This window comes from Bos mutus, chromosome 10 (genome assembly GCF_027580195.1).
Source record: "Bos mutus isolate GX-2022 chromosome 10, NWIPB_WYAK_1.1, whole genome shotgun sequence".
In the NCBI taxonomy this organism is placed as follows: domain Eukaryota; kingdom Metazoa; phylum Chordata; class Mammalia; order Artiodactyla; family Bovidae; genus Bos; species Bos mutus.
Window position 1 is genome coordinate 82,777,758 of NC_091626.1, and position 26,309 is coordinate 82,804,066.

The 26,309-nt window shown below is 42.7% G+C and overlaps 1 protein-coding gene across 1 annotated transcript; it reads right to left on the reverse strand.

Annotated features, from left to right (window-relative positions):
- Positions 1-7,238: 7,238 nt before the first annotated feature.
- Positions 7,239-13,517, reverse strand: LOC138989425 (beta-2-microglobulin). The gene is made up of 4 exons (XM_070378334.1): positions 13,366-13,517; positions 9,313-9,588; positions 8,760-8,787; positions 7,239-7,748 (listed from the first exon to the last, which is right to left on the reverse strand). The coding sequence occupies exons 1-3, from the start codon at positions 13,430-13,432 to the stop codon at positions 8,774-8,776; spliced, it is 357 nt and encodes a 118-aa protein (XP_070234435.1). The 5' UTR covers positions 13,433-13,517; the 3' UTR covers positions 7,239-7,748; positions 8,760-8,773.
- Between the last annotated feature and the right edge of the window lie 12,792 nt (positions 13,518-26,309).

Genomic DNA, 26,309 nt, shown 5'->3' on the forward strand with positions numbered 1-26,309 from the left:
GACAGTAGTTGTTGACAAAAACTAGAAATGAACATTTGCCAGCCCTCTGTACTGCTTCCCTTTATGCCACGTTTTCACTGGGGACAGTGGAAACAAAGTGAGATATAACAATTATTCCAAAAAATTTAAAAATAATAACAATGACCAATTTTTAAAAGATAGAACAAAAGTTAAAATCTCCTGAAAAGCTAACCACACTAGGGACTTCCTGGTAGTCCAGTGGCTAGACTCCACACTCCCGGTGCAGGGGACCAAGGCTCAACCCCTGGTTGGGGAACTACATCCCACATACCTCAGTGAAGATCAAAGATCCTGTGTGCCACAACCAAGAGTTGGTGCAGCAAAATAAGTAAAAATATTTTTTTAAACTAATCATACCAAAATGAACATCATCTCTGGGTGGTGGAATTCACAAGTTGGTTTTGGGTTTTTTTTGCCTATACAGACTTTCTGTTTTTCAAAAATTATGAACATACATTCAAATAATAAAAGAAGTATGTAGAATTATATTTTAAACTCTGTCTTCGTGTTCTCCTGACGTCTTGGCCCTTGCCCCTAGATAAATATCGTTAAGAGATTGTTGTATACATTTGTGGACCTTTTCTTGTTGGTGTTAATCTGGTTAGAGAGACTGAGAAAAAAAGTTAAAAGGTTAATATGGTTTGTTTTAAGCCTATATAAAAATGGGATCAGAGGTAGCACCTCAGCATGGAATACCTGAGATTGTAAATACTGATGCTCTGAAATGAATGAGCAGGATGACTGCCACGTTGCCAAGATCTGAGCACCATTCTTGAGGAATATTATCCACAAACCACGAAGTTACAGTCCCAGTCTCATCTCTTGATGTTTCCTTGGGTCAGCAGAGCAGTTCTGTTAAAATTGTTGAATTCTAACCTGCGTTTCTGTGTTTCTTTAGACTCTTCCAGGTGCTTTTTCTCCCTTTACTATGGTTTATTGCCTTAAGTCACAGCTCCCACCTTACAGCTTTTTCTCAGTATCACTTGCTTTGGTCAGTGAAGTTATGGGGTTCTCTCAGGCTGTCCTGCAGTTCTAAAACTCGCATCCAATTCTGTGCTGTCTTTCTCTAGTTTCTTGGATCTTTCTAAATTCTCCTAAGTGGGAAATTACAAGGAAATGCAAGGAGAATCTATTTAACAAAGATCTCTGTAACATAAAATGGAGAATGATGGGTTGAGAGAATCCAGTGGGATCCAAAAGGTGGTAAACCTGTTATGAGAGATTACAAAGGTTTGTAATATTTTCTTTTTATTTTCATTACTTGATGATGTGTGTGTTATGTGTGCCCTCGCTTCAGTTGTGCTCAACTCTTTGTGGCCCTGAGGACTGTAGCCCGTCAGACTCCTCTGTCCATGGGATTCTTCAGGCAAGAATACTGGAATGGGTTGCCATGCCCTCCTCCAGGGGATCTTCCTAACCCAGGGATCAAACTCGAGTCTTATGTCTCCTGCCTGCCAATGCAGGCAGGTTCTTTACCACTAGCGCCACCTGATAAGGGGGGCAATTTTAAAACAATTATAAAATCAATTTCTTGAAAGAAAAAGAATTATATATCAATTAGCAAAACAATTCTTCAAATAATCAGTTTGCTCCAAACTGAGCGACAGCTTCCTTGGGCCCTTTCACCAGCCTAGCCTGGAGTGAGACCAGTTCTCTGCCTGGGAGAATGTGGGCAGTATTGATAGGTCCTACCCTCCTTCCATCTGGCCAGGCCATGGTAGGTGGTGGTTGGCTCAGCTGCCACATCTCTGTGTTGAGAAGAGCAAGGCACAGGCCTCACTGTTGGCCACGGTAAACAGCAGGAGGGGAACACCACTGCTCAGAGTCTGAGCCTGGGGTTTCCCCTTCTAATCCCAACTCCCATCCCTCCCCCAAGTCCCTCCCCACTCCCCCGAGTACATATGGTTTCTGAAAAACACCAGCTGACACTAAGGAAAATGACTTGCTTTCTCTTTATTTACCCTCATCCTTGCCTTGAATAATAATTCAGAGCAGGGCATTACTTATCAGACTGGCTTTGGTGTATGATACAAATATAAAATGCATGTACTTATATATAAAGGCTTACAATATATATTTTCTAGAAACTGCTTTTCTGCTTCAGCCATAGAACATGGGTATTCTTCCAAGTCAGAATATAAGATCTAATTCTTTATTACTTTTTAATTTGCAACTGCAGTTATAGTTAATAAGCATAATTAAGCTCCAGTATTTCTCCTCTTCGATCAATCTCTTCTTCTGAAATAGGAGACTAAAGCATGCTCCAAAGTATCATTACATTGAAACATCAGCCAGCAAAGCAGCTTTTCACAAAATAGTTGTTGAGTGACATGGAACAAAAAAGCCTTTTATGATGTAATTCAATGAGTCTCAACCTTGGCTGTACATAAGAACTATGTAAAAATTTAAGCAAATCCTGTGAAAACTTACATCCACAATAACCTGCACATGCTGTTTATAGCAGCTTCATCCATAATTACCCAAATTTGGAGCAAACCAAAATGTACTTCAGTAGACGAGTGGATAGACTGTGGTACATCCAGATAATGTAATATTACTCAAAGCTTAAAGATGAGTTATAAAGTCATTTAAAAAAGACATGGAGGAACTTTAAATGCATATAACTAAAAAGTCAATATGAAAAAGCTGCATACTGCATGATTCTGGATATAACATTTTGGATAAGGATAAACTGGAGACAGTGAAAAAAAGATCAATGATTTCCAGGGATGGCAGAAATTAATAGGTAGAGCACATAGTTTAGGGCAGTATAATGATGGATACATGCTATGATATTGGGTTGGCCAAAAAGTTCATCTGGGTTATGCCTATGGAACTAAACACCAAGAACAACCTTGAATTATGAACCTTGTTGATTATGAGGTGTTACTGTAGGTTCATCAGTTTTAATAAATGCACCACTCTGGTGGGGGATGTTGATAGCGGCTACGCATGTGTGGGTGCGAGGTGTATGGGAAATATCTGCACTTTCCCCTCAGTGCTGCTGAGATCCCGAAACTGCTGTAAAAAAAATAAGGCTTTAACTGCAAAAAAACAAATACTACTACTGATATGTGGGCTCCATACTTACAGATTGTGATTTAGTTGGTCTGGATTGGTGCTTGGGAAGGTGGTGGGTTTTTTTAATAGGCTTTAATTTTTAGAGCTGGTATTTTTTATTTAAGTTTCATAGGTAATTCTTGAAGGAAAGTTACATGGCTCAGAATAGCCAGGAATTAAAACTCCCCTCCAGGTCCTCCCCACCATTCTATGCAAAACAAACAACCCTCTCACCTGAAGAAAAAAATGGACTTTAAGGCTGATTACACCCAGCTCCCAGCTGGTCCAGCCTCTGGCCGATCTCCAAAATTCCTTGCCCCAGCCACTTAAGAGAAAACTACTCTAAACAACCTTGGAGAACAGGCCCCTTAAGGGACAGTAGCTTTCCACATATATGCCTATATATACTTACTTTTTTCTTGGGTTAGGGCAGCAGCTCACTAATCTGACTGCTGCCCCTTCTTGCCTCCTTAAAGGTGATCTGTTCCTGTAAAGTGTCGGTCTCATTCTTTTTCCAAACCCTGCCTTCTCTAACTCCCTTACCCTACAATTCTAACGTGCATCCAGGGTGCGCGTTTCATCCTTGCACCACTGTTTGGCGTTATCCACACCTGTCACACCTCTATACATCTCACCATTTTACCTCCTTAACTCAGGCCCCATTTAATTGGAAGAACCACCACCCAGGAAAACTCAGCACAAGCAAATGGCTCCCTAACACTTACCTAAAGTTTGTGTTTTTGCATATTGAAAGTTAGTCAGTCAGAAAGATAGATAAATATTAGAGAAAAGGGAACCCTAGTACATAGTTGATGAGAATGTAAATTAGCAATCACTATGGAAAACAATATAGGAGTTCCTTAAATAAATCAGAACTACTGTACAATCTACCAGAAGTTTTTTATTCCCTGAACACATTCTCCTATCACCTAGTTCTTTGGACATAACTATGCTATACTGCTTATCAGGAAGTATTTTAACTATTTAAGTGCATGTCTCCACCTCCACTAAGGCAATTTGAGAGCAGTATTGAGTTTTATTCACCTTGTCAGAACCTAGCACTAACTCAAATTCACCATCAAGTTTTTAAAAATGTACAAACCTGATCATCAAGTATAAACTATGCCTCATTTATGCCTTATGAGGTTTTTAAGTCTAGTATTTTTCACTGGGATATATCGCTTACTAAAAAATCCTCCAGATACTTCTGCTCCCTCTGAGAGTCTGCACATTCCTCATTCCTTAGCCCAGGGAACAGAATTCTGGTTAAAAGACAGAAGCGAGATCTCCCAGCAGACCACAGACCCTTTACTTATTTAACTTCTTTTTTTTTTTTTTTCCTAATTTTTAAGATTTCTTTCCTTCTACTAACCCTGGGTTTCTTCATTTCTTCCTTTTCTAGTTGCTTTAAGTGTAGAGTTAGGTTATTTATTTGACTTTTTTCTTGTTTCTTGAGGCAAGCTCATATTGCTATGAACCTTCTCCTTAGCACTACTTTTACAGTGCCCCATAGGTTTTGAGTTGTTGTGTATTCATTTTCATTCATTTCTATGCACATTTTTATTTCTTTTTTGATTTCTTCTGTGATTTCTTTGTTATTCAGCAGCATGTTGTTCAGCCTCCATATGTTGGAATTTTTAATAGTTTTTGTCCTGTAATTGAGATCTAATCTTACTGCATTGTGGTTAGAAAAGATGCTTGGAATGATTTCAATTTTTTTGAATTTGCCAAGGCTAGATTTATGGTCCAGGATGTGATCTATCCTGGAGAAGGTTCCGTGTGCACTTGAGAAAAAGGTGAAATTCATTGTGTTGGGGTGAAATGTCCTATAGATATCAATTAAGTCTAACTGGTCTGTTGTATCATTTAAAGTTTGTGTTTCCTTGTTAATTTTCTCTTTGGTTGACCTATCCATAGATGTGAGTTGGGTATTAAAGTCTCCCACTATTATTGTGTTATTGTTAATTTCCCCTTTCATCCTTGTTAGCATTTGTCTTACATATTGTGGTGCTCCTATGTTGGGTGCATATATATTTATCATTGTTATATCTTCTTCTTGACTTGATCCTTTGATCAGTATGTAATATCCTTGTCTCTTTTCACAGCCTTTATTTTAAAGTCTACTTTATCTGATATGAGTATTGCTACTCCTGCTTTCTTTTGGTCTCTATTTTTGTGGAATATCTTTTTCCAGCACTTCATTTTCAGTCTGTATGTGTCCCTTGTTTTGAGGTGGGTCTCTTGTAGACAATATAAATAGGGGTCTTGTTTTTGTATCCATGCAGCCAGACTTTGTCTTTTGGTTGGGGCATTCGACCCATTTACATTTAAGGTAATTATTGATGAGTATGATCCCATTGCCATTTACTTGGTTGTTTTGGGTTCGAGTTTATACACTCTTTCTGTGTTTTCTGTCTAGAGAAGATCCTTTAGCATTTGTGGGAGAGCTGGTTTGGTGGTGCTGAATTCTCTCAACTTTTGCTTGTCTGTAAAGCTTTTGATTTCTCCTTTCATATTTGAATGAGATCCTTGCTGGGTACAGTAATCTGGGCTGTAGGTTTTTCTCTTTCATCACTTTAAGTATGTCCTTCCATTCCCTCCTGGCCTGAAGAGTTTCTATTGATAGATAAGCTCTTATCCTTATGGGAATCCCCTTGTGTGCTATTTGTTGTTTTTCCCTTGCTGCTTTTAGTATTTGTTCTTTGTGGTTGATCTTTGTTAATTTGATTAATATGTGTCTTGTGGTGTATCACCGTGGGTTTATCCTGTTTGGGACCCTCTAGGTTTCTTGGACTTGGGTGGCTATTTTCTTCCCCATTTTAGGGAAGTTTTCAACTATTATCTCCTCAAGTATTTTCTCACGGTCTTTCTTTTTGTCTTCTTCTGGTACTTTTATGATTCGAATGTTGGGGTATTTAACATTATCCCAGAGGTCTCTGAGGTTGTCCTCATTTCTTTCTTTTTTCTTTTTTCCTCTTTGCTTCATTTATTTCTACCATTCTATCTTCTACCTTACTTATCCTATCATCTACCTCCTTTATTCTACTGCTGATTCCCTCCAGAGTGTTTTTTTTATCTCATTTATTGCATCATTCATTATTGATTGACTCTTTTTTATTTCTTCTAGATCCTTGTTAAACATTGCTTGCATCTTCTCAATCCTTGTCTCCAGGCTATTTATATGTAACTCCATTTTGTTTTCAAGATTTTGGATCATTTTCGCTATCATTATTCTGAATTTTTTATCAAGTAGATTCTGTATCTCTTACTCTTTTGTTTGGTTAGGTGGGCATTTATCCTGTTCCTTTGCCTGCTGAGTATTTCTCTGCCTTTTCATCTTGTTTATATTGCTGTGTTTGGGGTGGCCTTTCTGGCAGTTTGTAGTTCCTCTTTATTGTGGAGGTTCCTCACTGTGGGTGGGGTTGGATGGGTGGCTTGTCAAGGTTTCCTGGTTAGGGAAGCTCGTGTTGGTGTTCTGGTGGGTGGAGCTGGATTTCTTCTCTCTGGAGTGCAATGAAGTGTCCAGTAGTGACTTTTGAAATGTCAGTGGGTTTGGTGTGAATTTGGGAAGCCTGTATATTGAAGCTTAGGACTATGTTCCTGCATTGCTGGAGAATTTGCATGGTGTGTCTTGCTCTGGAACTTCTTGGCCCTTGGGTGGTGCTTGATTTCAGTATATGTATGGAGGCTTTTGATGAGCGCTTATCGATTGATGTTCCCTGGAGTCAGGAGTTCTCTGGTGTTCTCAGATTTGGGACTTAAGCCTCCTGCCTCTGGTTTCCAGTCTTATTCTTACAATAGCCTCAAGACTTCTCCATCTATACAGCACCTTTTTTTTTCCCCCTTGTGCTGAGTCAACATTCACTTGCTCACAGGTCACCTCCTGCAGAGGCCTCGCATCCCTGACCCTTCAGTCCAGACTCCCTGGGGAGAAATCACTCCACTGACACCTCAGTTCTGAGGGCCGTGTGCAGATTATTTAACTTCTTAGGGAGGCTGTTCCTCATTTGTAAAATGCAAATTGTTGATGCTCCTTTCACTGTGAGCAAAACCCTACACATCAAGAGTTTACATTCTTCTCCAAATGATATCTGAAGACCACTTCCCTGTTTGAACAAAGGCATTAGAAGAGGAGTTAAAAATAAGTACTATACACATCAAGTTTTACCACATTTTAATTAGTAAAACAAAATAAAATGAAAACAGGCTTAGCCATGTCTCAACAGAAGAAATATAATTTTATATGAAAAAATGCCATCCACCATAACATATTTCCAATAATTCTGACAAATATCTGTCACAACATTTTGCAAAATTCTAAGGAAAATTACAAATTGGAGATTTACTCTAAACACGCATAGCTATCTGACTACAATTTGTGCGCAAAACACCCTGAAGACTTTACTTGACCAAGATGTTGATGTTGGACGTGAGAGTTCTTCCCTCCACACCTCTAAGATGCCAGCATAGCACCTCCACTGCGGCTTACTGCCAACACAGACCACACTACAGGGAAACGCAGGCACAAAGAGAATTAAAAGAAGATGTTTGTGGTAACATCAATACAATTTCTTATTTATGTGCACAAAGCATAAAAGTCTATCAGTATTAAAAAGCAAGAAAACAGAATTTGGAATTAGTCCAACCCAAATGAGGCATCTTCAAACCTGGGGGAAAAAAAGAAAAAAAGGGTTATTACCAAATACATTTATTTTATTTAGATTACAGATGGCACCACCAAACTTATCTAACTTGTGCTGTATATAAATCATTCTTGGTAACAGTAGTAGCTGCAGGAGATTTTCCAAATAAATTAAAAGAGCATAACCTACTAGTTTATCCCACTGGTTCACTAACAACATTAAAGAAAAGGATACTGGTGTTAGAGTTCAGATCCTCACTCTAACATTTAGTAACTGTGTGATGCTGGGCAGGTCAGCCAAACTCTCTGATGCTCTTGCAAATTAACCTCCCTGTCCTACAGTGCAATAGGAAATTTGAATAGGTTTTCCATGCCAAGATACACTGAGTAATAAAATTTCCCAGAAAAGCTGGATTATCTGCCTCTGGCCTCCACCTGAAGTGGCAGAGAAGTCCAATCCCTCCGTTTCATGCTGCTAGAGTTAGGTGCTAGAGCTGCAACACATCTGTTACAGTGTCTTTACACTGAGTTACAACAATCTTGTTTCCACCTCTCTCCTCTATTGGACTGGGAGCTTCAAGACCCAACTACAGTGCCCAGACACTTAGGAATGGTGTCTCTGCAGAACCATGTCACTCTTCTCTTCAGGCTATCTAGCAAAGAGCTGCCACGCAAAGGGAGGGACAGTTCACCTTTGAAGGCCCAGAGATGCCCAACATGGAAATGGCAAGAGAGCAAACACTTGCAGGTGCTGTGGGTAACAGCTGCCTCTGCCTGTAACCCCACATCTGCAGCTCCTCTGTCCTCCCTTTAGAGGGTTAGTGATGCTGAGAAAGCCACACCCAGGACTACAGCCTTCCTCATCTCCCCTGCTCCCAGGGGCAGGGAATGCGACCCCATGGGATTCTTCTCTGCCTGCTGAATTGTTACCCTGATTAATGTCTTCCAGACTGTGAGGCTTATCATATTAGAGCTGTCTGTAATGGTCCCCAGGATACTGATATTACAATAGGGCTTCTTAAGGTTAGAAACCCACCTTGATGGTGTTGCTTACAGGTCTCGATCTATGGAAAAGAAAATGGAGAAAGGAAACAGTTAAGTTTGACTTCTGAAATACTGAGTACTACAAAAGTCTAAAATTGTTATAAACAAAGATGGCAGAAGAGCCTGTGAAGAAAAACCTAGACCTTTCCTACCAGCCTGAGATCCCAAGCCATCCAGAGAACTGGAGGATGCCAGGGTTGGAGGGCCCTACCATAGCAGGGCTTGCACACAAGGCCCGTGCCTTCCGAAGACCCTCCTTGGTCCTGGGTGTGCCCGAGGCTGTCAGGAGAGCCAAGGAGGCCACAGGGAAGAAGCCTTGGGAGTGCCTGTGCACGTGCTACTGCTCCCCGCTCTCACTGCAGGGAAGCCACTGTTCTCAGCGACCACACTGTGCCCAGCTCTCTCAGAGGATGCCACTATGCAGAGCTTTAATAACATTCCCTGATAATCCCAGTATGCAGATGTTTTTATATCAAAGCAGCTATATGCCGCAGCTGTGCTCAGATACAACTGTCAGTGGTTAACCAAAGAACTTGAAAACTTACCCCACTTAACTATCCGGGGTTGTTCCAAAGTAACGTGTTTCACTCGGCAGCTGTACTGATCCTTGCTGTTGGGAGTGAACTCAGCGTGGGACAGCAGGTAGAAAGACCAGTCCTTGCTGAAAGACAGGTCTGACTGCTCCGATTTAATCTTCTCCCCATTCCTCAGCAAATCGATTTCAATCTGGGGTGGATGGAACCCATACACATAGCAGTTCAGGTAATTTGGCTTTCCATCTTCTGGTGGGTGTCTTGAGTACACTTGAATCTTTGGAGGACCTGAGGCGGCAGGGAAAGACAGATGAGATTGCAGAGTATTCCACTTGGGGCTACCTCGGTCTAAAGCTAGATCAGGCACCAAATGTTTATATTGATCCCCATTTCTCCCAATTCCACCTTCCTCGGGCCAAATGACCTTCCGTTTTTGCAAAAGGCCACCTCCAGTTTGTGGGATACACCACGACTTAGTATCTTTCCAACATAATTCCCCTGCACATGTCTTCCAGGCTTTTTCTAGCAGATTTCTAGTAACATCTTTTTCTGTCAATGGACATTGTGCTGTATCTTTTAAGAATTGTGTGTGGAGGCTCTCAAGAAGGCTTCATGGCTCCTCAGCACACAGAATCTATATCACTCAAGAGTCTACATGATTTGGCCCCAGTCTACTGATCGAGCTTCATTTCTCACGTCATACACCCTCCAGAGTGGCCACATCAAAACACTCCCTGATTATACCCTGTTTCAGCCCCGTCAACTATTTGCCTCACATTGACTTCTTTCTTCCTGGTCTCTTGTCTAGATGCACACCCACCAGACTTCTCAATAGGTGCCTAGCACAGAGCCCTGCACAGCGCAGCTGCTTGGTAAATGGCAGGTGTAACTACTGTTACCTGCTTGCTCAGGTTCCTAACAGAGTCAACCCAAAGTATATTTCTACAGAACACAACCTGTTCATCATGTCTAGAGTGTATATGACAAATCTCTATCTGAATGTGCACCTGATTTCAGGAGCCAGACAACAAAGAAACAAAAGTGAAGCACCTACAGGGGCTGGAAAACACCTCAGATGAGTGGGTTGGGCTGGGTAAGAACAACAGGGAAGAGTGAGGACTGTGGCAAACGGAAAACATCATACTCTCCATTAGGACCAAGTGGAGTCATGCATGTGACAGTGGAATCTGCATTTTTAATGAGCATGGTCAACTGACTTCCATACTCTGCCAGGTTGAGAATATTACATATTGCTACAGGACAGGTGGATTCCAAAATGAGATGCATGTTTAGACCCTCCATGAGAATGTGGAAGAAAATATTATAAGCTATATATATTTTTCTAAGTGAACTGTTAATGCTACTAAATTTACAGACTGATATAAATATATGTATATAATCCAAATACAAATACACTCAGGGGACATGATTACAAAGGTCAGTTCATCCTCTATGTCCAGGAGGTACAGAGGAGGAGTCCAGGCCACTGTGACTGGATGTATCTCTGTAGAATCATCCAATCATCAAAGAAAAGATCCCTAGTCCCACTAAGAGCTGGACTGGAAATACTATGAACCCCTGGTATTTTCCCATCGTTCAAAGTGAAGATAAATCAGAACCTCTTTACATTTGAGCTTCTAATAAGTAACAGTTAAGTTGCTCAGTCATGTCCGACTCCTTGCAACCCCATGGATTATAGAGTCCATGGAATTCTCCAGGCCAGAATACTGGAGTGGGTAGCCTTTCTCTTTTCCAGGGGATCTTTCCAACCCAGGGATCGAACCCAGGTCTCCCGCATTGCAGGCGGATCTAATAACTAGACCATAATACATACTACAGTATTGAGAGCACAGGTTCATCCCACCTGGAATCCTCCCTTAGAGGGAGCTAGGCAGGTTTGTGCAGGGGGCGGGTTTGCAAGGGTATCACAATAGTAATTTCCAAAAGTAGGAGGTATATCCAACAGGTCTGGGTTTGAATCTGGCTTCAGCCACTTACTGCTTCTGCATTTTGGGGAGAGTTATTTTAGCCTCTGTAGTTTAACTGAAAACTTAATTTACACCCAGACTGAAATAAAACCTACACAGGGAAAGAGCTGAAAATAGACACCACCACCCCCCACCCCCCGCAAAGCGAATCATACTTACATGTTTTTTGTATGTCTTCTAGAAATCCCCCGTGTATTTTCCAAGCATATATTCTCTTGGAAATTTTCTAATGAACATACTTTTTAGTGTCTGCTTGTTATTTTTTGAAAGAATTCTATAGCCACAACAAAATAGCAGTAATAGTGATAATACAGATATCATGTGTTTTTTTGGCAAATAAATTTTAAATTCCATTTTCACATGAAAGAGAAATCCGAGCTTCAGTGTACTTAGAAGGTGTCTAAACACAGTGTCCCTGACAACCTGGGTAAGTGTGTTGATTATTCAGCCCTAGTTTTACAACCTTTCTGACTGATAAACCTTCACTTACTCAAAACTGAAAGTAGAGACACACTTCGTATTGGAAAGAACCAGGCAAGGAGCCAAAGGAGGAAGCCCTTTGTGAACAAAGGCCACAGCCCATACCCACCCAGCTTGCTCCCTAGAATCTCACCCCAGAAGATTGTGAAAAAAGCACCTGTGACTACCCTAGGGGCGCACCACGCGGCCAAGGCTCTGGTCAGGTTCTACTGTCTGCCACTGATCCCCTGCCGGGTTAACTTATTTTAACTTTTCAGCCTCCATTTCCTCATTTGTGACATCCTGATGATAGGCTCTCCAGGCTGGTCATACTTTCCTTCCTTTATGACCAACGTAGACAGCATATTAAAAAGCAGAGACCTTACTTTGTCAACAAAGGTCCGTCTAAGTCAAGGCCATGGTTTTTTCAGTAGTCATGTATGGATGTGAGAGTTGGACCATAAAGAAAGCTGAGCGCCAAAGAATTGATGGTTTTGACTTGTAGTGTTGGAGAAGGCCCTTGAGAGTCCCTTGGACTGCAAGGACATGCAACCAGTCCATTCTAAAGGAGATCAGTCCTGGGTGTTCATTGGTAGGACTGATGTTGAAGCTAAACTCCAATACTTTGGCCACCTGATGGGAAGAGCTGACTCATTTGAAAAGACCATGCTGCTGGGAAAGATAGAGCGCGAGAGGAGAAGGGGACGACAGAGGATGCTTTGATGGCATCACAGACTCAAGGGTTAGGGTTAGCGTAGACTCCGGGAGTTGGTGAGTTGGTGATGGACAGGGAGGCCTGGCGTGCTGCGGTTCATGTGATCGCAAAAAGTGGGACACGAACTGAGTGACTGAACTTAACTGAACTGATGATAGGCACCGTATTTACATCACAGACCCCTTTCACAATTAAATGACGCAGCACAGAGTGCAGGACAGGCAGCTGTCAACGGGGACCTCTATGATTATTATTAAAAGCGAAGTGTAAGGAGAACAAGAGAATTAACGACGAGAATCAAGGCATTCCACGAAAGTCGCCAGAAAATTCCTCATTCTGGTTTGGTCCCTTATTTGGGGAAAAGTACAGAGGGGCAGGTGAACCTGCCCGGCTCCTGCTGGAAGCTCCAGGCCCTCAGGATGCCAGCTGGCCGACATACGCTGGCGGCGACTCCCCCAAAGCCCACGCGTTGTCTCCACCCGTTCGCAGCCCGCAACCCTGCCCTCTGGGACCCGCCAGCCCGCCCCCCACTCCAGAGATGCGCGGGGGGCAGCCAGAGCCCCGCGAACCAGCGGAAGAGAATCCCTCCCCCACCTCGCCCGCCCTGAACCACATCCGCACCCAGGAACTCCGTCCCGACCCACGCGGTACCGTCCGGGCGAGCCAGGGGCTCCCTCCCCACATCCCGGGGAAGCTGGCGACCTGGGGTCGCACCCCCTCCCCACTCCCTGCGCACCCCGCCGCTTCCACCGCCCGAGACGAAGCCGGGTGCTCCTCCACCGAGCTGGGAAGGAAAACTTGGGAGCGGGACGGGGTGGACAGGGTTAGTGCCCAGGGTGCCGAGTGGGTGTGATCGGGACAGGACGGGCTGGCGGAAGAGGGGAGAGAGGAGAGGACACTCACGCTGGATGGCGTCCAGTCCAGACAGCGACAGCAGCCCGAGAAGGACCAAGGCCACGAAGCGAGCCATCCTTGCAGCAGCTGCGCGGTGGCGGAGTGAGCGGCTGGGTTCGGCGCTCGCCTTTATAGTCCGCACTCAGGCAGCCAATCGGAAGCCTGCCCGCCGGGCCGTCACAAGTCTCCGAGCGAACTAGGCCGGGGCAGGTTAGAAACAGGCTTCCCCGTTTTCAGTTTCATTTTCTAGTAAGTCTCATGATGCTTAGGAAGGCAGGGTTGGGCTCGGTGCATTCGCTGCCTGTACTTCAGCGCCCTCTTATCTGGGGTGCGCGCCCAAGCTTGCGGCGCACACCGCTCACCCTAGAACTTCAGTGTGGACGAACCCTCGCTTTTCGGAACAGCACCGGAAAGGCTAAGGGACTTGCTTACCATGCATGCCACAGCCAGTTAGGAGCCTAGCACCTGGTTTTCAGTTGGGAAAACTGAAGCCTAGAACTGTTAAGGGTAAGGACAGAGACTGAACGGTACTGGGCAGAATCAGAACTCGGTTCGCAATTCCAGCCCAGAAATACGTTGCAAGTCTTCTGGATTCTCTGGGCAAGAAACGTTTCCAGGAACCTCGAGGCCTCATGGAGCCAGCTCAGAGAACCATCTAGTATGAAGGAGGACTTTCTTGCTTCCTGAATATGTTCCAAAAAGGAAAGGCATTTCGGAACGTCTGTGCCAAGAAACTCTGGTCCGTATCTTGCCGTTGTAATTTAAGTAATTGATGGTTTGTGGAGAAATTACCACTGAGGGTAAAAACTCGTATAAAAGCAGTAACTGCTTAGAGCATCAGAGTATCTACCGCCTCGAGGGACGTTACTCCCTGCGAATTAGCACACTAGAATGGTGGTTGGCACGGACTAGGTACTTGATGAACTGAATGAATGAGTGTACAGATGAGTGGCTGGTGAAACTCACGAAGGAAGGGACGGCTGAACATATGAGGGAATACGTGAATAAACCCTAGGATGTAGGAATTACCCCGTTACATTTTTAGGGATAGGAAAACAAAGGCTGAGGTTACAGACTGGCCTGATGCTAATGTCATTTGCTCTTGAGACACTTGGAAGATAGAGGACTGGACAATTTTAGTATGAATTTGGGTTGCATCTTCTGTGGGCTCACACAAAGAAGTTAGACCTATAGATTCTAAGAGGGTGTCAGTGTTACAAAGACTCGTTAAGAAAACCCACTCTCCGTAGATAACATAAAAAGGAGCTGACGTTACCTGGTGGCTGAGTCCAAGGATCATTTCTGGAGTGGAATACCGGGAAGAGGAAGTGAACCTGGGGGCGGAGAGTGACAGAGGTCTTGGAAATCACCCTGGTGTGCAGCTGAAGGGAGTTGGGTGGTGCTTCCCCAGAGAGCCCAAGAAATGTCATCTGGATTCCTTTCCCCTAGTTTCAGACCTTTCAGTAATCCCTGTTGTGGAGCTTGTGTCTACACTGAAGAAAGCAGGTTACTCTCCACAGACCTAATGAAGGGGAATGTGCACAGAGAGAGCCCCAGGGAGCACATACTGGGTGTTCTGTGATCCTAAGAGTCTACTACGATTATTGATGCTCTTTACCTACTTTTTCTACCAGCTCTCTCTATAGCTCTCTTGAAATAAAAGAATAATTGTCAGATAGAATGTCATGAGGAATGACACTCCTTCCCCTCCCTTTTGTTTGTTTGTTGTTAACTCATTTAAGGCTCTTAAGGCCTGTAAAGTTATGACCAATCTAGACAGAATATTAGAAAGCAGACATTACTTTGCCAACAAAGGTCCGTCTAGCCAAAGCTATGGTCTTTCCAATAGTCATGTATGGATGTGAAAGTTGGACTATAAAGAAAGCTGAGCGCCAAAGAATTGATGCTTTTGAACTGTGGTGTTGGAGAAGACTCTTGAGAGTCCCTTGGACAGCAAAGAGATCCAACCAGTCCATCCTAAAGGAAATCAGTCCTGAATATTCATTGGAAGAACTGATGCTGAAGCTGAAACTCCAATACCTTGGCCACCAGATGCAAAGAACTGACTCATTTGAAAAGACCCTGATGCTGGGAAAGATTGAAGGTGGGAGGAGAAGGTGACGACAGAGGATGAGATGGTTGGATGGTATCACCGACTCAATGGGCATGAGTTTGAGTAAACTCTGGGAGTTGGACAGGGAGTCCTGGTGTGCTGAGTCCATGGGGGGCAAAGAGTCGGACAGGACTGAGCAACTGAACTGCACTGAAGGCCTGTAATGTTAGTGTTGAATTATTTTCTACTGCCCTGGGGGTACAGGAAGAAGGAGAGCTAGTGGAAACTTCTATAGTCTTTGTTACCACATCACAGACAAATACTGTAATACTTAAAATTCTTACAAGATAGAATCTGATCTATTCCCTAAGAAAATCTATTTTAAAAACACTTTTTTAAAAAGCAGTGAAGACAGAGAAAAGTGCATTTTTCAATTACTTCTTTTTTATATTCTCTTATGAGAGCAAACTTCTGGAAATCTACAAACATGGCCTTTTGATAGTGTTATCTCTCATGAGTAGGATGAATGATGGAAATGGTTTTTTTGGCCCTAATGACTTTCCTAAAAAAATTTTTACTGTGTTTATTCACAGTAAATATTTTCCAGAATGTGGAAGAAATGGAACTTCATACTCTTCTGTTGATAATGTAAAATGGTACATCTATTTTGGAAAATAGATTAAGTTTTGTAAACTTAATCATACACTGGCCATATGACCCAACCACTCCACTCTAGGTGTTTACCCAAGAGAAAATGAAAGTGTATGTCGATACAAGGACTTGTACAAAACTGTTAAAAGCAGCTATATTGGTAACAATCAGAAGTTGGAAAAAAGCCAAAGTTCCATCAACAGGCAAATGGGTAAACAAATTATGGCAGCTATCCATACAGTGAAACACTATCAGCAATAAACAAGGCATGAGTTACTGGTACACACAATACCATGGATGAAATAATTAGGCTGAAAGAAAAGAGAGACAATAAATGAGGCTTCCTAGGTTTCATTAGTGGTAAAGAACACTCCTGCCAGTGAAGGTGACATAAGACACATGGGTTTGATCACTGGGTTGGGAAGATTCCCCTGGAGGAGGGCATGGCAACCCACTCCAGTATTCTTGCCTGGAGAATCCCATGGACAGAAGAGCCTGGTGGGCTATGATCCTTAGGGCTGAAATAATTAGGCTGAAAGAGGAAAAGTGAGATAGTAAAAGAGTAAATGTGCATGATTTTTTGTATTTAAAATTCTAGGAAAGGCAGACTAGTCTATGTAACAGAAGCAGATGGTTGGTATCCAGGGGTCAGAAGGTGCATCGGGAGCTTAAAGACACTTAGGGCAGGTGATGGATATGTCATTATCTTGAGTATGATGATGGTTTCTCAAGTGTATACATACTGTTCAGTTCAGTTCAGTTCAGTTCACTCAGTCGTGTCCGACTCTTTGGGACCCTGTGAATCACAGCACGCCAGGCCTCCCTATCCATCACCAACTCCTGGAGTTTACTCAAATTCATGTCCATCGAGTCGATGATGCCATCCAGCCATCTCATCCTCTGTCATCCCCTTCTCCTCCTGCCCCCAATTCCTCCCAGGTTCAGAGTCTTTTGCAATGAGTCAACTCTTCGCATGAGGTGGCCAAAGTATTGGAGTTTCAGCTTTGGCATCAGTTCTTCCAATAAACACCCAGGACTGATCTCCTTTAGAATGGACTGGTTGGCTCTCCTTGCAGCATATAGTGTAGAACTTATTAAATCATATACTCTAAGTGCAATTTATCATATGTCAATTATACCTCAATAATCTTTTAAAAATAATCTGGACTTGCCTGGTGGTCCAGCGTTTTAACAATCCTCCTGCCAACGCAGGGGACACAGGTTCAATCCCTGGCCCGGGAAGATTGCGCAAGCTTTGGGTCACAACTACTGAAGCGGGCATGCCCTAGAGACCATGCTCCACAACAGGAGAAGTCACTGCAACGAGAAGCCCACGCCTCAGAACCGCAGCGTGACCCTGCTCACGCAACTAGAGAGAGCCTGCACGCAGCAGCTAAGGCCCAGCAGAGCCAAAAATAAAGTAATTAATTAAAAATCATAACCTAAAAGCATAGGTACCAGTATCTTTGTTAGGCCAAAGAAGAATGAAGTCCTTGAACAGAAAAAAACAAAGTAAGGATATTGAAGTGGGGAGAAAATAGGAATAGGTTGAAGCTCAGGTGAGTTGGGTTCACCTTAAGAGATCTCAGTCAGCACTTCTCTGAGGCGGGCTCATCAAGCAGCCAGAAAACCCAGGCGCCCTGGAAGGAGAGGAACGAGCACAGCTAGGACTTCCGTGCCCGGGCTCTGGCAGATGTTGTGTCACTCATCAGAGTGTGGTTCATGCAGCACAACCTCAGCTCCGCTTCTAGGAGCTCTTAGAAATGCAGACCCTTGGGGCCATCCTAGACCTGCTAAGTCAGAGCCTGCATTTTAACAACCCCCCAGGTGATTCGTCAACACATTAAAGTTTGGGAGGCTGCTGATCCAACTACATGACAATCCAGAAGGTAGGTCTTCCTTTTACAGATGAAGAGACAGTTTCAGAGAATTAAGACGCTGGTCCATGTTCACTCTGAGCTATGATTCAAGTGCTAGCCCATGTGATTTGAAAGGCTTCATATATCCACTTGAAAACCACTTCTGAGAAGGTTCACAGGAAATGTTTCACTGGGTGGCTTGGCTCAGGGCAAGAATTAAAAGCATACGAATGATGCAGAGAAGCAGGAACTATTAACACAATGTGTAGTAGTTTGGGGTATTGTTTTAAACCCACATTTACTTTTTTCTGCCATAGATAAAAAGTATTATACACATATGATAGAAAATTGGAACAATCTAAAAACTATAAAGAAACTTAAAACCACAGTGATTCTGCACATCAGAGGACTATCGTTAATCGGCTTAATGAGCTTAAAGATGGCTGCCTGCTCAAAAGAATGTCTATACGTGTATAACTGAATCCCTTTGCTGTACAGCAAAGGTTGGCACAACATTGTAAATAAACTCTACTTCATATAAAAAAATAAAATTCCATCCTGGTTAGATCTGTTTGGGGGCTGGAAATCCTCAGTCTTTTGTGTTAAATTCTGTTAGGTAGTTAGACTAGGAAACAGGAGTCCAAAATAGTGGTGGCTAAAAGACAAGGAAGGGGAAAGCCCTTGAAAATAGAACAAAGGAAGGTCAAAAGAAGCTCCGAGGACCGGAATGAGGACCTCAGGTAGAACAAACAGCACTCCTGGCTAGCCCAATTTGCATAGGGCAGGCCCATGGGGAGGAAAAACATAAAAAGAGGAGCGCAAGTGTGCTCTCTCTCTCTCCCGCACGCTGGCACCTTCCCCCACTCTCTTCCCTTCACGTCTTTGGGTCGGCATGCCCTCACACCTCGAGGATGGAGTCCCTTGCTATTTTCTAAATAAAATGGAGCTATAACACTAATTTGTCTAAGAGCTATAACACAGTCTGTCCAAGACCTGAGAGCTGTGACGCGCTGAGGGCTTTAATGTCCATCACTCCAAATCTTTGTTATGACAAGACAGAACTGAGGAGGATACACTCGCCTGATAATTCCATTGAATGAGTGAGTGTTGCTGTGTCCGACCCCATGGACTGTAGCTCACCAAGGTCCTCTGTTCATGGAATTCTCCAGGCAAGAATACTGGAGTGAGTTGCTATGTCCTCCTGCAGGGGATCTTCCCAACCCAGGGATTGACCTGGGTGTCCCACATTGCAGGTAGAATCCTTACTTGTCTGAGCCATTAAATACAGGCTATGTCAGTTGAGTACAGGCTTGTGGCAAATGTAAATACTGTAAGGATAAAGCAGAAGAAGACTCTAGACTGCCAACCAGAAAATACCAACCTAGAGTTCAAGTCAGCACAGTAATTAACTTATTAGCAGCCACCTAAGATGTTCATTCTCACTGAATTCTCAGGTTTGTGCTGTTATATAACAGACAACAGATCCAAAGGAAATGGGACACAGAGGGGAGTGTTGTTTCCTGAGAGTTAGAAGCCATACCAAGGACTAGAAAAACCTGGCAAAATCCCGGGAAGCCTGTACTGTTATCACGAATTGAGACAGAGTTATCTGGGCAGACTAAAGTTGAGACAGGTGAAGGATCTGGTTGCTGAGGAATCTCTGCCCACAGGCTTGTGTGTAACCACCACACTCTTCCAACTGCCAATGTGATCTCATTGGAAAATCATACTGACTGGGTATAAAATAAATTAAGCAGTACAAAACTAAAGAGTAGTAACCACAGTGTTGCAAGTACTGAATACTTCTTATTTTTAATTACAATTCCAATACATGATGGATGTCTGCTGCCAAAATGCAATAACTCAGAGGTCTACTGAGTGAAAGTGAGAGTTGCCCTCCTGTGTCTGCTCCTCCCTCTCGCCTCCCCACAGGAAACAGTTCAGCTGTGGTGCCTATCCCTTCATTTGCCTGCATGCTAAGTTGTGTCTGACTCTTTGTAACCCTGTGGACTGTAGCCCACCAGGCTCCTCTGTCCATGGGATTCTCCAGGCGAGAATACTGGTGTTCGTTGCCATTTCCTTCTCCAGGGGATCTTCCTGACCCAGGGATCTAACCTGTGTGTCTTACATCTCCTGCACTGGCAGGCAGGTGCTTTACCACTAGTGCCAGCTAGGAAGCCCATCCCTTCATAGATATATTGAAATATTGTATACAATTTAGAAGGTGATGAATTTTTAAGTTATAACTACAGAGCCTGCTCTTATTAGGTGTTCAGAACTCAGTGTCCACTAAAAGCATAAAGAGAGTTAGAGTTAGCCTCAGTCCTCAGCTTGGATGTGGAGTGAAGTTAGGTAAATGCTGAAGCCAAGGCTCCCTGTCACTGTGGGGCACGGGACAACCCCAGGAGCCAAGGCTTAGGCACCATGCCTGGGGACCACTGCACCAGTAACTAAGCTACTGGCACAGCCTCCTGTCTTGGGTGTTTTCCCTTCATAGGCCCTTGGGTCTGCATCTCAGAACCTACGCCAAACTGCAGAATTCAAACTTGGATTTTTTGATCCTGCCTGGGATTCCATGTAGCACTCTCAAAAACTAAGAATCGCCTGCAAATGTCCTTTTTCCCTTTCGGCAAATTCCTCTAAGCCCCACCTTCCCACTTCCCAGCTTGCTTGACTGACACCTGCCTCTGACCAGTCAGAGTGTGTGGTCTTTTCTGGCCACCCCCTCCTATGTTGAACCTGCATCAGATTCTTTCCTCTCTACTTTCTGGTTTCTTGGACTTTTCTAAACACTTCTCCTTAAACAGGACTGTGAAGAAACCAGGAAGAATTGTTTAGTAACCAATCAGAAATTTAAAACAAGCAGGGAAAAAAATGCCAGAGATGTATATACAAGAGGCATCAAACACACAGTAGGACCAGTGTAGGTACAAAGGAGGGGCCAGTAAGTAGAAGTGTGATGAGTCTGTAATCATTTTCCCTTATTTCATTATTTATTATCATTGTTGTCTATTATGGTTTTAACTGTAGATCAATTTGCCACAAATGGGTTTGCTAAAAGACAACTTTTTATTTATCAAATTAGCCAAAAATCTATCTAATGACCAATGACTACAAAACTGAGGTGGGACGTTCCCCTCTGCTGTTCAATACCCTGAGAGCTGAGTGGATGAAGTAGCCCCCACCATTACCCCACAAAAGCCAGGATATGATGGGTGGGGGGTGGGTCAGAGAGAATTCATTCAGCATTTATTGGGAACAATGGAGATTCTACAAAATTAGGGCATTCTATAAATATTTAATGAACTTGCTGATTTCTAGTTCATAATATATCAGATATTTTCCAGATCTTTATATAGAGAACTGCCTACTTATCATGAACAATAATAGACGTTTCTGTGGTTGGGAGAATAATGCCTCCCCCCATACCCTAAAAAAGATATTTATAGCTTAATTCCTGGAACCTCTCAATACGTTACCTTACATAGCATAAGGGACTCTGCAGGTGTGATTAAGGTTAGGGACGTTGAGATGAGGAGATTATCAGAGATGATTTGGATAGGCTCAGTATAACCACAGAGGTCATTAAAGCAGAGAAATTTATTTCCCTGACTGTGGTCAGAGGGAGTTGTGACTACAGAAGCATGATCAGAGAGCTGTAGCATGCTGGCTTTGCAGGTGAAGAAGGGGTCATGGATCAAGGAATGTGAGCAACTTCTAGAATCAGGGAAAGGTAAGCACATGGAATATCCTATACTCTCCAGCAAGAAAAGCTTCTGCTGGTAAGTCACTTCAGTCATGTCCGACTCTGTGCGACCCCATAGACGGAAGCCCACCAGGCTCCCCCGTCCCTGGGATTCTCCAGGCAAGAACACTGGAGTGGGTTGCCATTTCCTTCTCCAATGCAGGAAAGTGAAAAGTGAAAGTGAAGTCACTCAGTCGTGTCCGACTCTTAGCGACCCCATGGACTGCAGCCCACCAGGCTCCTCAATCCATGGGATTTTCCAGGGAAGAGTACTGGAGTGGGGTGCCATTGCCTTCTCCGAGCAAGAAAAGCAGCCCTGCTTAATTTTAAGCCCAGGAGATTTGTGTTGGACTTCTGACTTAAAGAACTGTAGGATGATAGATTGTATTTTTTAAGCCATCAGGTTTGTGGTAGTTTATAACAGCAGCAAGGAAAAAAACAAAAACATTCATACGGCTCCAGAATCATACAGTTTCGGGCATTTGTTGCCAGGAGCCTATCTCAGTGTAAACATTTGCCTTTTCTGTGTTGTCTTTACCTGTTAGTTAACTAGATCTAGCCACACGGCGCATTTGGGGTACTTTCCTTATGAGGGAGGGCTCTCAGCAGCCCAGCAGCTGAGGGGAGGAGCTTTGCTGGGCCCCGGCTTGGTCAGGAGCCTTGGTGCTCTCCTCCTGCCATGGCCCCGGCTGAGCTGAGGCAGCCCCGGGGATGTAGGCCCAGCTGGCACTGCCATTTCTGTTCAACTCCTCCAGCGCGCACCCACTGAGGCAAACCACTCCTGCTCTACCAGTGGTTGCCATGCAGAGAGCAGGAGCCCTCTAGTCTCCAGGACAACAGTGCCCGAAGCTCCGGCTTCTTTCTTCTTGGTCCAGCCCCAGCCTGTCCATCAGGCCTCCATGTTCACAGCAGTCAATCAGGTGCTGCCCGCATTTACTGTCGCCTTACTAGGTGCTGGGTGCTGGGCTGGTCTGGGGAAAATTCTTTTCTCAAAGAGTTCAGACATTCTGGTTCATATACCTTGGATAGATTATGATTACAGAAAAGCAACCTATTTCACATAGAGGGTTCAAAGAGCCTGTGAAGGACTTTGGTGCCAAGAAAAAGAATGTGGACTTAACCTTTGGACCATGATGCTGGTGCCAGCAGAACTGGGGCTTTGTTTTTGTTTTTTCCTTTTGGTTTCTTTACAGCAATTTCTGTTTGGTATTTTAAGTAACTTTTCCACTTAGCTTATTTTTTCAAATTATAAAGTTCGTATCCCTTATGAAAAGTTCACACAACATAGGTAAAAATAAAGATAAAAATGTAAATCACCTGTTAAAACTACCATCAAAAAATACCCGCTTCTAATGAACTGGAATGTATATTCCCAGACTTACATTAGAAGGGGATGACAGAGGATGAGATGGCTGGATGGCATCACTGACTCGATGGACGTGAGTCTGAGTGAACTCCGGGAGTTGGTGATGGACAGGGAGGCCTGGCGTGCTGTGGTTCATGGGGTCGCAAAGAGTCGGACACGACTGAGTGACTGAACTGAACTGAACTGATAGAAATATGATGATGGTTTAGTTGCTAAGTTATATCCAACTCTTTTCAACCCCATGGTCTGTAGCCCACCAGGCTCCTCTGTCCATGGGATTTCTCAGGCAAGAACTCTGGAGCGGGTGCCATTTCCTACCCTGTATCTCATTCTTTTTAACGGCGAGTAATATTCCATTGTGTGTGTGTAGTGTGTACTTAGTAGTTCAATCATGCTCAACTCTTTGAAGCCCGTGGACAGGCTACATTGTCCATAGGGGTTCTCCAGGCAAGAATACTGGAGTGGGTTGCCATGCCCTCCTGCAGGGGATCCTCCCAACCCCAGGATCGAACCCAGGTCTCCCACATTGCAGGCGGATGGATTCTTTACCATCTGAGCCACCAGGGAAGCCCACATATGTACTGTCTCTTCTTTATCCATTCATCTGCCGATGGACATTTAGGTCGCTTCCTTGTCTTAGTTCTTGTAAATAACACTACAACAATTATTTATCTTACTTGCTCCATATAAACATATATATAAATAATGCTATTTACTTTTGGGCAGTGCTTAATTTTGTATACAATGGAATCACTGTAGATATTTTGGGGGAACTTGCTGGATTTTCTTCACTAACATTTTTTTTGTGATTCATCCATGTTCATTTTTATAAGGACATTTGGACAATTCTTTCATTTTCAACCTGTATAGCATTCCATTGTCTAAATATATCTTTTTTATCCAGCTTTGTTTCCAGTTGTTTGCCATTAGAAAGAGTGTTGCAGAATAAACTGTTTTTTACACCTACTTCAGTGCCTGTGCAAGACTTTCTCTATGTTGGTAGTAGAAATGCTGGGTCATAGGGCATGTGCATATTTAACTTTACTACATAATACTCTAGTTTTCCAAAGTTGTTTTATCAGTTTATGCTCTCACCAGCAATGTAATGAGTTCTCCTTAGGGTATGTTTTTCCCAACACTTGGCATATCCAGATTTTTAAAGCTTGTGTCATTCTGATGGTATGATGGGTTTTAATTTGCATTATGTATATACATACTCCATTAATTTATTATATATAATACTGTATTGGTTTGTAGTGTGATATATTCTAGATACAAATCCTTTGTTTTAGGTATGGCAAATATATTCAAATCTGTGACTTGACTTTTTACTTTTTTTATGGAGTCTAATTGTATTGTAGTTCTAAAGCATGAGATTAATCAATCAGTCTTTAGCTATATGCATATAATTTGTGACTTCTATGTTGAGGTCATAAAAATGGGGGGTTTTTTTCCTGTGTTTAAAATTTTTGTTTGGTATTTAGCTCTTCTTCTGATGGAACTTACAGTTGTGCATAGTGTGAGGTGGTTGTTGTTGAGTCATTAAGTCGTGTCTGACTCTTCGATGCCATTGGGCTGTAGCCCGCCAGGCTCCTCTGTCCACGGAATTCTTCAGGAACGAATACTGGAGTGGGTTGCCATTTCCTTCTCCAAGGGATCTTCCCAACCCAGGAATCCAACCCATGTCTCCTGCATTGGCAGGTGGGCTCTTTACCACTGAGCCATCAGAGAAGCCCATAGTGTGAGGTAGGGACTTATTTTTCCACCACATATTGATAGCCATTTGTCTCAGCACCATGTTTTTTCAAAAGCCCTTCCTTTAACGATTGATCTGAAATGCCTTGTGTATCAAGTTTCCGTGTATTCACAAGTTTGTTTCTGGGCTCTATTCTGTTCGTTGGTCTTGATCCATCCTGAGTCATTTCCATTCTGTTTTAATTATAAATCTCTCACCTTATTATTCTTCAGGAGCATCTTTATCTTTCTCCCTCCATTAACCCTCTTCCATATTTTAGGATCAACTTGTCAAGTATCATGAAAACCTATTAAAATGTTTTAAAATAATTACAGTAGGTCTATATATCAGGTTGGGAAAAAATTATGTCTTTAGGATACTTAATCTCCCTATCCATAACCTTACTCTCTCATTTTTTGTCATTATTTCAATAAAACATTATACTTTTTCCATTAAAAGCTTGACATCTTTTGTTAGCTTTATATCGGCATGTGCATTTAAACACTATTTGAACATATATAGCGTATCTATTTTATATATATTTAAGTGCTATGTCTGTTGCTATCATAAATTGCTCTTCTGTCCATGGGATTCTCCAGACAATACTGGAGTGGGTTCCTGTGCCCTTCTCCAGGGGATCTTCCTGACTCAGGGATCAAACACATGTCTCTTAAGTCTCTCGCATTGGCAGGCAGGTTCTTTACCACTAGCGCCACCTGGGAAGCCCATTTATATATATCTAAGTACTATGTCTATTGCTATTATAAATTACATATTTTTAATTTACTTTGTTACCAGTACAAAGAAATGCATTTTTATGTTTTTGTCCAGCAAATTTATTATTAGGATTAATAAGAGAATTTATCTTTTATATCTTATTGACATTTCTATATAATCTATATATAGCATCAAAGTAATACAATTTTGTTTCTTCTCTTCAAATATTTATTCTTTTTACTGTTTTTCATTGTCATGATTTGCTGCTGGGACCTCTAGTATAACATCACTCAAAGCGGGCAGTGGGCATCTTTTTTTATTTTTTTAAAGTATTTACTTATTTAGCTGCTCTGGTGTTTAGTTGCAGCATGTGGGACTTCGGTTGAGGCGTACAAATTCTCACTGTGGCACTGAGAGCACAGAGTCTTGGCCACTGGGCCACCAGGGAAGTTCTATGGTGTAACTTCAGGAAAGATCCTTATTTCTGATTTTACCTGTAAAATACCTATAATAGACTTCTATTAATGAGTGCATGTGTCTGCTTATGTATATTAAGAAAACCTTTATAAGTCTAAGTAAATTTGCCTTTTTCCCCAGCTATGAGTTTTTTATGATAAATTCACTGAGTATTGGAAAAAAACATTACTACCACTCCATAAGCTCCTATGCCATCTTCTAGTTGGATATTAAACATTCAGCCTATGTTCTTTTTGAGGACAGCCCAAAAATATATTGTACATATTTAAATTACCAAAAAGTCTGTAACTTTACCCTTCAGGGTAAAAAGTCCATCAAATACTTTAACATTGTTTACTCTTTCTACACTT